This window comes from Euprymna scolopes, chromosome 19 (genome assembly GCF_053919585.1).
Source record: "Euprymna scolopes isolate OS-2025 chromosome 19, ASM5391958v1, whole genome shotgun sequence".
NCBI lineage: Eukaryota > Metazoa > Mollusca > Cephalopoda > Sepiida > Sepiolidae > Euprymna > Euprymna scolopes.
Genome location: NC_136500.1, coordinates 77242243 through 77256427, shown reverse-complemented (window position 1 = coordinate 77256427; position 14185 = coordinate 77242243). Strand labels below are relative to the sequence as shown.

The following is a 14185-nucleotide window of genomic DNA, read 5'->3' as shown; positions in this document are numbered from 1 at the left end:
AACCTATATCTACAATTTCAAGTGTTTAGACCAAAAATTGTCAGAGGAGTTTGGTAGAGTTCTCAAAAGTCAAATGGTTGAACTTTGACCCCTTAATCGTCCAATTTCTGGCCGAAATTGGGTCACATGGATTTTCCCAAATTTCAGTACTCTGTATATCAAATTTCGAGTCTGTAGACTTAAAATTGCCAGAGTTATTTCGTATGGAAATGTACACAGACACACAAACACAGACACTTCCATTTTTATAGATATATAGATATGTTTATTTGAGTATAAATAAAAGTAGATCTTGCTGTATATATTATTGAGCACTGTTATATAAACCCCGTAAAATTCGTTGTTATTTATCTTTAGATATTCTTAACCTGGAACATACATACATACATACATACATACATACATACATACATACATATAAATATATTGGGTCTAGCGTTGTCCGTTGTCGATGCAATCTATCTAATTCTGGGTTCTAGCTTTATCGTGAAAAGTGTATGTGAACGGCTATTTATATAGCTATCTATAATCTCCTCTTAATGTCTAATATGTGTAGAAAAAGCGGTTCATCCTTTGTAGGGACGTGATGTCCCTCAACAAATAGGTTGTCCGAAATCGTGTCTGGGGAGTCGGCTAATTTCAGTTAATGTTTGTAGATGTGATATCTACCGCCTGCATACCAGCAGTAACTATCTTAGCTGCATAGGACGCGTTGCTTGTCACATCGTAGAATGTAGAACTGGATAAAAATATAAGAATTTAAAAATCGAGACATAGCCAATAGATTGCGCCGTGACCCATATGGTTAGGTCGTCAGTATTGCCCACTTCATGCGTGCGACGACCTGGGTTCGCGCCTATGTCGGACCACGTCATTGATAAGATACAGTATATTGAAATCCACTTTGGGCCTGGCGTTGTCCGTTGTCGATACAATTGCTCGATTCTATCTAATTCTGGGTTCTAGCTTTATCGTGAAAAGTGTATGTGAACGGGTATTTATATATCTATCTATAATCTCCTCTTAATGTCTAATATATATATATATGTGTGCGTGTGCGTGTGTGTGTGTGAAAATGTGTGTATGTACATTTCCCTACCAAATAGCTGTCAATTTTCGGCCTAGAGACTTGAGATTTGACATAAGGAGTATTGAGATTTGGAAAAATCTTCTGAATGAGTTTTCAGCCAGAAATTTGGCTGTCAAGGGGTCAAAGTTCAACCATTTGATCTTTGAAAACTCTACCAAACTCCTCCGCCAATTTTTAGTTTAAACACTCGAAATTTTAAATGTAGGTTACTTGGACATGGCTCAAACATTTTAATTTGATTTGAGCCCCCAAAAAGTAAATATTAAGGAGTCTAAATTGGTGTCAAAGTTAAAAAAAATTTCCTCTACGACCTCTACCAAATTACTCAGCCAATTTTTGGTTTAAATATTTTGAATTTTACATAAAGTGTAGTCAGAGATAAGGCAAGCATTTTAATCAGTTTGGGTCGAAAATTTGAGCTGCCAAGGGGTCAAAGTTCAAAAGATTTGACCTTTGCGATGTTTAGTAAACTACTCAGACAGTTTTGCGCGTAAACATTTGAAATTTATACATAACGGGTATTCAGACATGCAGCAAGCATTTAAATCAGCTTTAGGGCGAAAATTTGGCTGCCAAAAGGGCAAATTTGAAAGAGTTGACCTTTGCAGATTCTACCAAATTCCTCCGCCAAGCTTGAAACTTTAGATGTAGGTAACTTGGACATGGGTAAAACTTTGTATTTTGATTTGAGACCAAAATAATAAATGTCAAGGGGTCAAAATTGGGGTCAAATAATAAAAAAAAAATTACCTAGTGCTGCTGCGGTCTCTACGAAATTACTCAAACAAATTTTGGTCTAAACATTTGAAATCTTACATAAAGTGTATTCACACATAGGGCAAGTTATGAGGACCCGAGCAAAGCCGATCTGGACTGCTACTATATATATATATATATATATATATATATATATATATATATATATATATATATATATATATATATATATATATATATTGTCATTCTAAATCGTTACAATTAGGATTTAAGCTTTCAGCTCTGCCCGAGGTTGTTGCATTTCGAAAGAAATCGCAACTAAAACATGTATGCAAATATGTAGTCAATAATGTTTGTCTATATCGTAATTTTGCGTATATTCGAAGAGTGCGCTTCTTGTTAGCGTGTTTTCCCGAATTGTGAATTCCAAATAAACCGGTACTTCCTTTTTTCTTTTCATTCTCCCCCCCCCTTTCTTCTTCTCCTCCCGCGTAAAAGTTTTTCCTATTGAGCTATGCCACTTGGACCGATCTATTAAAAAAGAAACTGAAAAATAGTAGCAGAAGTGGCAATAATAACAACTACGATAAAAAAGATGAGAATAGAAAAAATAAAAAAAGAAAGAAAGGAAAACAGTTGCGTTAATAGAAGCACTACTGCCTCGATAAGCAGATCCTGTTCACCCCCTCGACGCAACAGAATAGGCTGTTCCATCTACACGTACTACCAACTCGCGTTGTTTCTGCCGCTATTACCGGGAACAGGACGAAGTAACGGAAGCACCTTTGCGTTCGTCTTTTTCTTTTATTTATTTTTTTTCGTGTTTTATTATTATTTTTTTTTTCATAAAAAAAAAAAAAAAAGTAAAATGTATTATACGGACTAGGCAAAAACCAAGCAAAACGGAAAGCAATTTTAAAGATATAAAAAGAAGAAACGTTGGGATATTTTTTACCTCTGTTTTGTTTCATCGTTTTATTTTTATTTAAAAAAAAAATCTCCGTCAATTTGAAATTTGGGGTAGGCACCCAGACAAAAAGGAAAAAAAAAATAATTAAAAAAAAAAAATAAAAACAACAACAACACACACACACACGGCAGTCAATAACGCAGGAAAAACTTACGCCTTTTATTTCTTTTAAAATCCTATTTGTAATTTTCATTCTTTAAGAACCCAACTTCGATCCCTAAATCAGCCTAAAAATTAAATTTTCCGTTTATTCATTCAATCTGCACGAATAATCTTAAAGATAATTTTTTTTTTCTTGCTATACGGGATTTCTCTATTATATAATCTATAATCAACACGCGTGTTTAAAAAGGCCGATTCATTTTTGTATTTATTTTAAAAATAATTATCTAACCTACGGGGGTTTTAAGCTTGGACCTGACAATAATGCTAAATATATTAGGTGGATCTATCGTGTTTCTCTCATGAAAGCAACGATAAAAAAGAGGAATGTTTACGGTGTCTAAGACTGCTACATATTGCCCATGTTGAAAGGGGACGTTTAATATACACATCTCTTGTTAATTGTATTATATTATAAAAAATATATATACACCTGCAGGGTCTCGTTTCTCTTTCTCACAACTATTAGAAAAGAAATAAAAAAAAAAAAAAATAAAAATAATGATAAAAAAAACACCAACGCAATTAAGGTACAAAAACAACGTCTATGTATTGTAATGTTTTTTGTTTGTTTCGCTTTCTGCCCGGAATACTATTAGCATCACATGGCCTTTTTTGTTTGTTTGTTTGTTTTTAATATTACGGTAAAATAGTTAATTTTTGGAAATCCTTTTCGTATTGATTAATATTCTGATTTTATAATTAGTTTACTAGCCTATTTTTAGGTTGTGTTAGTATTCAAAGAAGAAAAGAAAAGAAAAAATCTTTCGTTTAACAGAAATAATCTATTTAATCTTTGTAACTAGTTGAAATCCATTCTTTAAAGTAACAAATACTCTAGCGCGTCTACATTGTTTTATTAATGCATCTTTTAGTATGCAAACTGCATTTTTACAATCAACGTTCATGTGAATACTAATAGCGTGGTGGTTGTTAGAATTCACATTTTTTTTTCGTACTGTGCGCTACTACTACTTTATAAACATCCTCATCTTTTTTTTTTTTCGTTTATTTTTATATTCATCTGTGAGATATAAATTGTCATATATTTATAAAATAGAATCTTATCTCAAATGAAGCAAATTTATTTTGATATTTTCTTAATGCGCTTATTTTGATTTTTTTTTTTTTTTTTCGTCGAATCCAACCGGTCCACAATCTTCCCATAAATTATTTTCTCTACGACAAAAATGTGAGGGAGGGAAAAAAAACCCTATTAAAACTCTCTAGGACACGTGCCTAAATCAGACTTTAAAATGATGCTTAACTAGTTGGAATTATATTTATAAAAAATTTTTATCTTGCTAAATCTGTTTTAAATTTAGTAATAAAAATGCGATTGGTTGGTTATATTAAACGATATGCAATTAAATAACGCAATAAGTTATAATAGATTTTATTTTTGGCGTTTGCGAAATAATAAAATCAAGTCCTACTGGCAGTTAGATATAACCACGTTTACATTTCGTATCTAATTAAGTTAATCCTTTAAGCCGATTAATGTGGATATATTAAAAAAATATATATATATACGTCCTCGTAAATTTATATGTAACATAGATTAGCTATTGTTTTGGCGGCTAGCCCCTGCTTGCCAACTAAAACGAATCGGTATGCATAGTTCGTACAAAACGCCACCGTGCACTGCATCAACATCCTCATCAGTGACCTCCACAATTTCCACCTTTGACAGCAATGTTGGGGGTGCCCATGCCACTACATCGCACGGTTTATCCCCAGATGTTACCCATGCAGACGGTAGTGTCGTTAGTAGTTGTAGTAGGGGCCCTTTGGACTACAACGCCGCTGTCGACTTATCATTCAGAAGGCACAGCGATCTATACTTGCAACAACAACAACAATCTCCAAATGACCCTAGAACCCTAAACCCAACCGAAGGTATGAGTCAAGGTGGGAAACCATCAGCTATCGGAGTGGATACCACTTCGACAAGTTCAACAAAATACGGCAATGTATCGCCTATCCCAACATCACCCCTATCCCAGCCGTTAAGCTCTCCAATGCACCCATCGTCAAACCCGGTTACGTACCCGCAAACTCAGGGTCCATTATATTTTAATGTACCTCCAAATACTATCGCTGGCAGTATGCCGGCTTGCGACAACGCGACCGTTGATGCTCTGGCTGAGGATGTTTTTCTAAACGGAGATTCCACTACCACCGATCAATTGCACTCGTCGATGTCAGCGAGCGAACGGAATAACTGCTTCCTGCAACCTTCCCCTCCGGGCTATGGGGGGCAACAGCCACATTGGAGCAACGTTTCGACCCACTCCTATGTCAACGTGCCCCCGTGCCGTCGCGGAAGTGCCCTCTCTAACACAGATCCCTTACCGAGTAACCCGGAAAACAATTACCCGTCTTCTCCTATCGCAACTTCCACCCAGCAACAACCTACACTATCAACTGAACCGGGCCCTAATAACACCACTTTTACGGATACTAGCTTAGGCCATGTCGCCGGGGCAGTGCCATTAGAGCCGGGTGTCTACCCTGACGCTAATTTACCAAACCAACCACCATCGGAACAAATAGAGGACCACGATATGATTGTACCAAACTTACCTCGGAGGAGTAGCATTATCAAAAATGGAAATAAAAAATCGCAAAGGAAGAAAACTGTCTCCTTCAGTAGTATGCCGACGGAAAAGACCATCACAACTGGTTAGTATACGTTCTTTTCGTATTGTCTTGAATTAATTTTTTTGTGCTAATGCACTTATTGATCCGCGCTATTATTTTTTTTATTTTTAATAGTATTTTCAAGTTTGATTAAAGTACAGAATAAGTACAAAACACCCTCCCCTCCCTATATTAAGAATGGCTTTCTAAATATTATTTCAGCACGGATCAATAAGTGCACTACTGCACTAGTACCAATTTTTTTTTTTTTTTTTTTTTGATGTACTTGTTTATCTGCCGACATTTTTTATTTTTTCGAAATCTAGGTGTTATATCGCTTCGACGCTTCAGCCTTCATCCACTTAAAAATACAGTGCTAATGCACTTATTGACCCGCGCTATTTTTTAAATCGTATTTCCAAGTTTAATTAGTTTTTTTTTAATTCAATTAGAAGATTAAAGTACAGAATAGGTACAAAACACCCTCCTCTCCCTATGTTAAGAATGGCTTTTTAAATAATGTTATTACTTCACCAGTGGTGATGGTGAAGTTCACCACGGATCAATAAGTGCATAAGTACCAAAAATACGACGGACGTACACGAGTCGGACCCCCTATTGCCAAATAGGGACCGGCTATAATGTTGAGCACGTTATGCTCAGCATAACTTATGCTGTGTTATTTCTTCTATAAAGGGAACGTTCGTTAAACAAAAACTTAATTTTTCAGCACGGTAACATAAGTGCTTACGTACAAAAAATCGACCGGAAAAGCGCAAATTTCAAGCAAAATTCTGAATAAAAGTCAAAAATGCTTAAAACAAACAAACAAACAAACAAAAAATCCAGCTAAATTCACGAAATTTGGCCTAAAAACGAAATGGTTAAAAAATGGGTTTGTATTCGAAACTGAGCACCCACTACAAATCTTTACACTTTTTATGTCTGCCTTAATTCTTACTAATTAAAGAAATGCATGCGGTTATCAAAATTTCTTAAAAAGTGGCAAAATCCATTTAGAAACATGGATGGCTAGAAACATGACGAAGGAATAACACAGCATGGCGCGTTCAACATTATAGCCAGTGCCCATTTGACAATGGGGGTGCGACTCCTGTACGTCCGCCAAAAATACTATTAAAATATTCATATGCCCGTGATTGAGCAAAGTAAATTGGCTCTGTCTAATTTGTAGTAATTTAAAAAAATATACATTTCCGCAAATAAATATTACAAAGTGTAGTATCTGTTCTGTCAGAACAGTGTTCTGATCTACTTAATCCATTCTGTCTTGTCAGTGAAGTTATCTCCCACCCACAGCCCAGTGGTGTGATACAAGGGTCAGAGAGTGATTTGAAAAGCCAGAGCTCTAGTGGAAAAGTGGTCTGGCCTTAAAAAAAATACTGCATGGGCAGTCCTATTAACATTACTCTGTAGAGGGCGCTTCGGGCGATTACCAATCAACTAACTCCTTAAAGGGAGCAGGCAACGCACAAGACCAGAGACATACCTCGGTCAGTGAGACAATTTTTGGTTCTAATGGATATTTCTCCTTTTTGGGAAACTGAATTTTCCACGCATAAAAAGACCTTATATCGGACTCTGCCCTCGTGGAAAATCAGATAAACGAATAAAAACTTCAAGACTAACCCAAATCCGGGATGGAAGTTGAAAATGTCGAGATCTAAACTCAAAATTCGGCTTCGCCTCAGAATTCAGAAATTGATCTAATTTCGATCTCGCCTCATCTGAAAATCGCACAGCAGTCAAAATAACATTTGTCCAAAAATTAAAAAACATCTTAAATCTATATATCTATAAAAGTGAACGTGTCTGTGTACATTTCCCTATGCAATAACTCTGCCAATTTAAAGTCTACAGACTCGAAATTTGATATACAGGGTACTGAGATTTAGGAAAAGCTTTGTGATCGGTTTTCGACCAGAAATTTAGCTGTTATAGGGTCAAAGTTCAACGATTTGACATTTTGAGAACTCTACCAAACTCCTCCGACAATTTTGGGTCTTAAACACTTGAAATTTTAGATATAGGTTCCTTGGACATGGATCTAACTTAATAACTTGATTTGAGCCCAAAACAATAAATGTCAAGGTCATAATAGGGGTCAAAGTTAACAAAAATTGACCGCTGTTTTTTATTTGGCTCAACATACACCTCCAAACACTCGGGCAACGCCGGGCTGAAATGCTAGTATAAAAGAAAATGAACTAAAACCATATTTGTTAAAAGATAAAAACGCATATACGGTGACATAACACAACTGTATTTTATGGTTTAACGTTGAATCTTATTTCAGTCATAAAAATTACATTAAAACTAGTATAGCAGGTTCCGTCGTACACGTGAAACCCCGAAACGAAAACATACATGGAAAAGAGTAATCGTCATTGAAAAAAATATTTTATTACATTTCCAACCTCCCAAATGTTTATACGTTTTGCTTCACATTTTTTTTTTTTTATTTATTTATTTTTTTTTTTGTGCCAGTTTTCTCTCGTTATTCACTAGTCTCTTAATGAGAGCGCTTGCGCACAAGGTCGGCGGGGAAACATTAGATTGGGGAAAAATAGGTAGAAATAAGGACCGTGCTAGATAGGCTTTTCATCTTTTGTTTATTAAATTGTTAGGTGAAAGTGCAGAATAATTACCCCCCCCCCCATGTTAAGACTAGGGTTCTAAATAATAACGCTATTTCAATAGTCCGTATTTTTGCATTTATACATAATAAAATTTTCACCCTCGAAAGATTTCTCGGCGGATTTGAACGAGAGCACTTCCTCATAATTTTTATAGTATGTTTACAGTATAATTTTCGAGGTTGGGGGTATTCCGAAAGCTGTTCTTAACATGGGGAGCTTGTGGGTGTTTATATTACGCTGGGTTAAGTCGTAAAAAAAAACTACCTACTGCAGACCGGTTAAAATTATTGAGGGGGGGATTATTCTCGTTCAGGTCTACCGATTTCTCCACTGATTGAGGACAAGATGAAATGTATCAGAACATATACTACACTTTATTCCTAGCCAAAAGCCAAAATTGTCTCCAATCTATGCCCTCCCGGCCTCCCCCTCTTTCCTACCAACTTCCCGAAAAACGCTCATCTAGTTGAAACCACTCAATAAGTTCCCCCCACTCTTTATTTGTGCCTAAACGTAAATTAAAAAAATAAATAAATACTACGAATGTGCACATGTTACTTTCGAAGATTCCGTCTTGATTGCCAACTGACGGAAAAAAATCTACAAACTTGTTTACGCTCTTTTCACGTTTTACGGTGTCTAATGTTTTTGTTTACATTGATAAATTCAACCGAAAGCACGTGACGTTTTTAAGTACACGCAAAAACATAAAAACAAAACAGGTTTTATAAGTAACCACTCGACTCTCACACATTAACACCAAAACGACAACAAATCACTCTTAAAACAAGTTTATGAATGAGATGAGAATGTTACAATTATTTTAATTAACATTTGAGTAGATTGCACAACTTGAGAAAAAAAAAGTAAAAAAAAAAAGGTTCAATTTTACTATAGGGTCCGTTAAAATATCGACATTGTTTCACTTAGTTTTACTTTCGAACAAATTCGATTCTTGATCTTAAATTTTATCTCTTGTCTTGAAATAAAATTTTATTTTACTTTTAGAATCAACTGGCAAAAGTGTAAAAACCTAGATACCGAAAAAAAAAAAACCCCAAAAAAACTTTTACCAAATTCAGTAAAATTTACGGACATTGTGTTAAGAATTTTTAAAGCCAAAAATGATTTTCTATTTGACAGTCTAAATGCTTTCAAATTCCTTTCAAATTTCGAATGGTCATTCATTAAGTAATTCACTTTTCCCTTTGGTACTAGTGCATTATTGATAGTGCTGAAATAATGTTATTTAGAAAACCATTCTTAACATGGGAGGGGGGAGTGTTTTGTACCTATTCTGTACTTCTTACATTTAATAAAAACATAAAACTTTAATTAAACGTGAAAATACTATTTAAAAAAATAGCGCGGATCAATAAGTGCCTTAGCAACTTTCCTTTTCTCTTTTATTAACCATGTTTGACCGATTTATGACGAAACGGAAATGCATTATGGTAGATTTAATTTAATAATTTACTATTTCATTTTATGATTTTAGTAAATATTCGGTGGTTCAAAGTCTCCAGCTATGGTATATCTGGAAACGCTTTTTCAATCATTAAATCATTTCTCTCTGATAGGTTCATAAGAGTAATGGTTGATGGGCAAAAATCTGAAGCTCACAGAATTAAGGCTGGAGTCCCTCAGAGGTCCATCCTGAGCCCAACTCTCTTTCTGATCTACATCAATGATCTCCCAAATCACATTCTAAGATCATTTGTAGACATTTATGCTGACGGACACTACCATGTATGGCAACACTTCAAAGGCGATAAACAACCAAGTTCTCTCTGATTCTTTCTCCTCTGATCTTGAGCATGTGGTGCAATAAGGAGAGAGGTGGCTGATTAATTTTAATGCATCTAAAACCAAACTTCTATCTTTCCATCATCAACGCTCTGATCACCGTCTGGCATCAATTGAAATGAATGGCTCTCATCTTGAGGAAGCTTCATGTTTTGACAAGCTTCTGGGCTTGACCTTTACTCTTGATTTGAGATGGAACACATACATCAAATCCGTTGCCAGGGCTGCTGGGAAAATGGTGGAATCGCTCCACTGTTCCAGTAGATATCTCACTGCTGATGCAATTCTCTACATGTATAAGAGCCAAGTACGTCCAAGGATTGAATACTGTTGCCACATCTGGGTAGGAGCTGCTAGAAGCAGTTTATCCTGCCTTGCCAGACTTCAAAATAGACTTCGTAGCCTAGTGGGGGATGCCCTTTTCTCTTCCCTGGAACCTCTTTCCCACAGAAGAGACATTGCAAGCCTGTCTCTGCTTTACTGTGATTTTCATGGCAAGTGCTCGTCTGAACTCCAATCTATGCTTCCCCTGGCATGACTTTAATGAAAAACACTCTAGCTGAAAACACTATCAATAATTTTCCCCACTTTTTTATCTATGCCTAAACCTAAATGCAGATTCCATAAACAAAGCTTCTTTCTTAGAACTTCACGCCTGTGGAATTCTGTTCCATTTTCCTGCTTTCCAACTGACTACAATATGGTTGTCTTCAAGTCCAATCTGAACAAATTCTTGATGAGCCATCCCCTTAACTAATCCAACTTACCAAATTTCCACTACTAACGATGACTGACATGTTCCCCTTGACCACTGTACACTCATTAACTCTTATCCTCAAGTGGCCTCCAGGCCTTGATAAGTGGTGACCCCTTTGTGTAAAAAGAAAAAACAAAAAGTAAAAAAAATGCAGACAAGTTTGATCACGTATTCGTTACAGAATGAAGAACAACAACAAAAAAAATTATGAGTTTTTGCAATTTTACTAAACTGTATCGTTCTCCCTTATTAGTATTTGCTTCCCAACGAGAGCAAAATGTGACACACGGTCGTTTTTAAGGTGTGTGTGTGTGGGGGGGGGGGGAACAAGCTCCCAAAAAGTGCGCTCTGGAAGTAGGCAAAAATAATAATTAAAAAAAATACCTTAGTATAGAAGGGTTTCCCCATATTGACTAAGGACAAACTGAGTCTAGCATCAGAACAGACACTACACGGTGATCTTATGTTTGATCGGATTTCATCATGCCGGACGTCGTAATTTTTTTTTTTTTTTTTTTTTTTTAATAAAAAAAAAAACCTATTTGATCATAATTACGTGATTTTTAGAATATGACATCTGCGTTCTGTAACGAGTACATGTATCATACAGATTTTTCAGACTTTTAATTGCCGCCACAAACGCATATTCAACTTTTTTGCACGTATACGCAAAAATTAACTGTGCCAAAAACCAAAATGACGACTTTCATAAAGTTGTCATTTTAAAGTTGGAAAACGTCAAAAAGTGACCATATATATCACACACGCATAAACAAGCTCAGGTTAAGAATGTATTCGTAGGATAAAATCCAGAAATTATCCATCTGGTTTATATAAGTGTTCAATAATAGAGCTATTTATATTAATACTTAATTATACAGACGTGTACAGGCTTTTCTACACTGGCATGACGATGTTTCGATCTGTAGTTATTAATAACTAAAACTCGAAACATTGTCATGCCAGTTTTGCGAAGCATGTATATATTTAATTAAAGGTATAACTATGAAAGTTACGTTGACAAACGTGAAATTCTCAATTTGACATATGAGTTTTTGAGATGAGGATACGTGTCCTTGCGTAGTTCAACAAGATACACTCGAAGAAGGTCGGAGGTTACAGCGACCAAAACGTTGTGAAAATGACACTGAAGATGAGAATAATCCGATTAATCCAAATAACACGAATTCTCATAATTCTATTACTTATGGAGATAATATAGACTATCGTTCGGATAAAATTTACTAATCTGAAAGCGTAATTGACATTTCCTGAAAATAACTGCTGTTATCTGTAACGTTTTGTTTTACCCCCTCCCCACCTTCTTTTTAGATTGCTTCAATTTCGTCACTAGTTTATAATAATAATAATAACAATAATAATAATAATGGGCATGGTTATAGTAAGTTATAATATAGACAGATTTTGCTTTTTCTCAAACTATGACCCCCCCCTCTCTTCGTAACTCCCGACTTGATTCCGGAACAAACACATCGATCCTCCGTCCCGGGAAAATCCTTTGTAGTGTCGGCTGCTTTGGAACTCCCATGATCTAGTACAATATAAAAAAAAAAAGACCACAACATTGGAAATGAATAAAAGCAATCAGAAAGTGCAATTTTATACATTTTACAACGGTTTAAGACGTTTTGTATTCATAACGAGACCAGATCTTATGTGTATTTCTCGCTTCTGCGTAACCTTTTTTTACTATTAATCGAATATTTTTTGGAAATCGAAAACTAAAACGAATAATAAAAAAAAAAATAAGTAAGTATCTTAAAAAAATGAAATGCACTGGTTTGAGGATTTCCGTTAAAATAGAACCAACACCATCAATAAAAATACTCTGGTTCACGAATATTGGCTGAATGGCTGTTCAAATACAGTTTCTCTTGTGCGTAAAAATGTGACCAAGCAGGAATGCCGACATTGTCCTTAAAAGATGGAGGGGAAGGGGAACAGGTTACGCCTTCGCTCGATGGTCAAGATCAGTTTGTTATATACATATATATATCCTATTTTCTCATCTAAATTGTTGCTGGAGATGGGACATCCTACCAGATTCCAGATATTCACCCGCTATTTCAGAGAATCCAACAGAGATATCTTAAGATTCTAACCGCGTCTTTAAGTGCAATCTTTTTGTATCTTTCTTGCATTTTGTTCACCGGATATATTCGCCAGATAATTTTGAAATCTATTTTCAGGAGTCTAGTTGCTCCTATAATTGCATTTGTGTATTTTGATTTCCATCAAATCTATATCTATAAAAGTGAAATTGTCTGTGTACATTTCCCTACCAAACTACTCTGTCAATTTTCAGTTTTCAGACTCGAGATTTGACACGATGGGTATTGAGATTTCGGCTGTCAAGGGGTCAAAGTTTAATGATTTGATTTTTAAAAACTCCACTAAACTCATCCGTCAATTTTGGGTCTAAACACTGTAAATTTAAGATGTCGGTTATTTGGACAGGAGTCAAACTTTTTAATATATATATATATATATTAATCTTCTCTTCTCTTCTCTATATAAATAAAATGAACTCATTTTTTCCCCCGTCTGATTTTGACATTAATAGGATTAAAAATCAAGATATTTCATGCAAACATAATATGCACAAACGGCAGAACAATATCTGAGGTGTGTTATAGGCTTATTATTTCTCAAATTTCTCGATAATCTTAGATTTCTATACTTTTTCTGCTGAGAAGTCACGGCCAAAATCGGTTAAGATCAATGGAAGTGGTAAAATATTTTCTCTCTAATAAATTCCTCCTCCCCCTGCCACCACTTAACACCGTTTGGGGATCGTTCACAAGGAACAGTTGAGAAGAGAACACCGGTTTGGCTTCGTAGTTCTTTCATGTGAAGTTATTTAAAATCACTAAACTAAGCTGCAGTGCTCTGTGGCGTAGTGGTTAGCGTGCTGGACAATTCACATTATATTTTCACGTTCGCGCCGACCTACCGTAGTCGTTTTTTTTTTTTTTTTTTTTTTTTTTTTCCTAAACAACTGGAATGGACTTTTCTTGGTGGCCGAACTGTTAACGTTGCAGATGTTTTTTTTTTTTTTTTTTTTTTCACACTTTATTTTCCTACTTTTACTCATGACTCCGGGTTTGATCCTTCCTACTTACCTACCATAACATTTTTTAAAACTCCCCCCCCCGTCCCGGAAACAAACACTCGGGCAACGCCGGGTACCCCCGCTAATCTATAATATAAAGCTGAACGTCTGTGTGTGTGTGTCTGGTCACGAATAGGCTCCTATATGATTGACTATTATAGAAAACTGATCACCTATAATGATAGATGTATCGAGACACAGGAATGGGTATGTTTGATCTGGCATAATGATGATTCATTAAAATTGT

The 14185-nt window shown here is 35.5% G+C and overlaps 1 protein-coding gene across 7 annotated transcripts in view; it reads left to right on the top strand.

Moving 5' to 3' along the window:
- Positions 1-2388: 2388 nt before the first annotated feature.
- Positions 2389-14185, top strand: part of LOC145239767 (uncharacterized) — a 759337-nt gene continuing 747540 nt past the window's right edge. For 4 of the 7 annotated variants that reach the window (XM_080103203.1, XM_080103200.1, XM_080103201.1 and 1 more), the window contains exon 1: positions 2390-5624. In XM_080103203.1, coding sequence (XP_079959329.1) covers positions 4553-5624 — 1072 coding nt within the window. In that variant the 5' untranslated portion in view covers positions 2390-4552. Of the gene's footprint in view, positions 5625-14185 lie in introns of all 7 variants that reach the window. The other 3 variants (XM_080103198.1, XM_080103199.1, XM_080103197.1) reach the window with 1 other exon arrangement.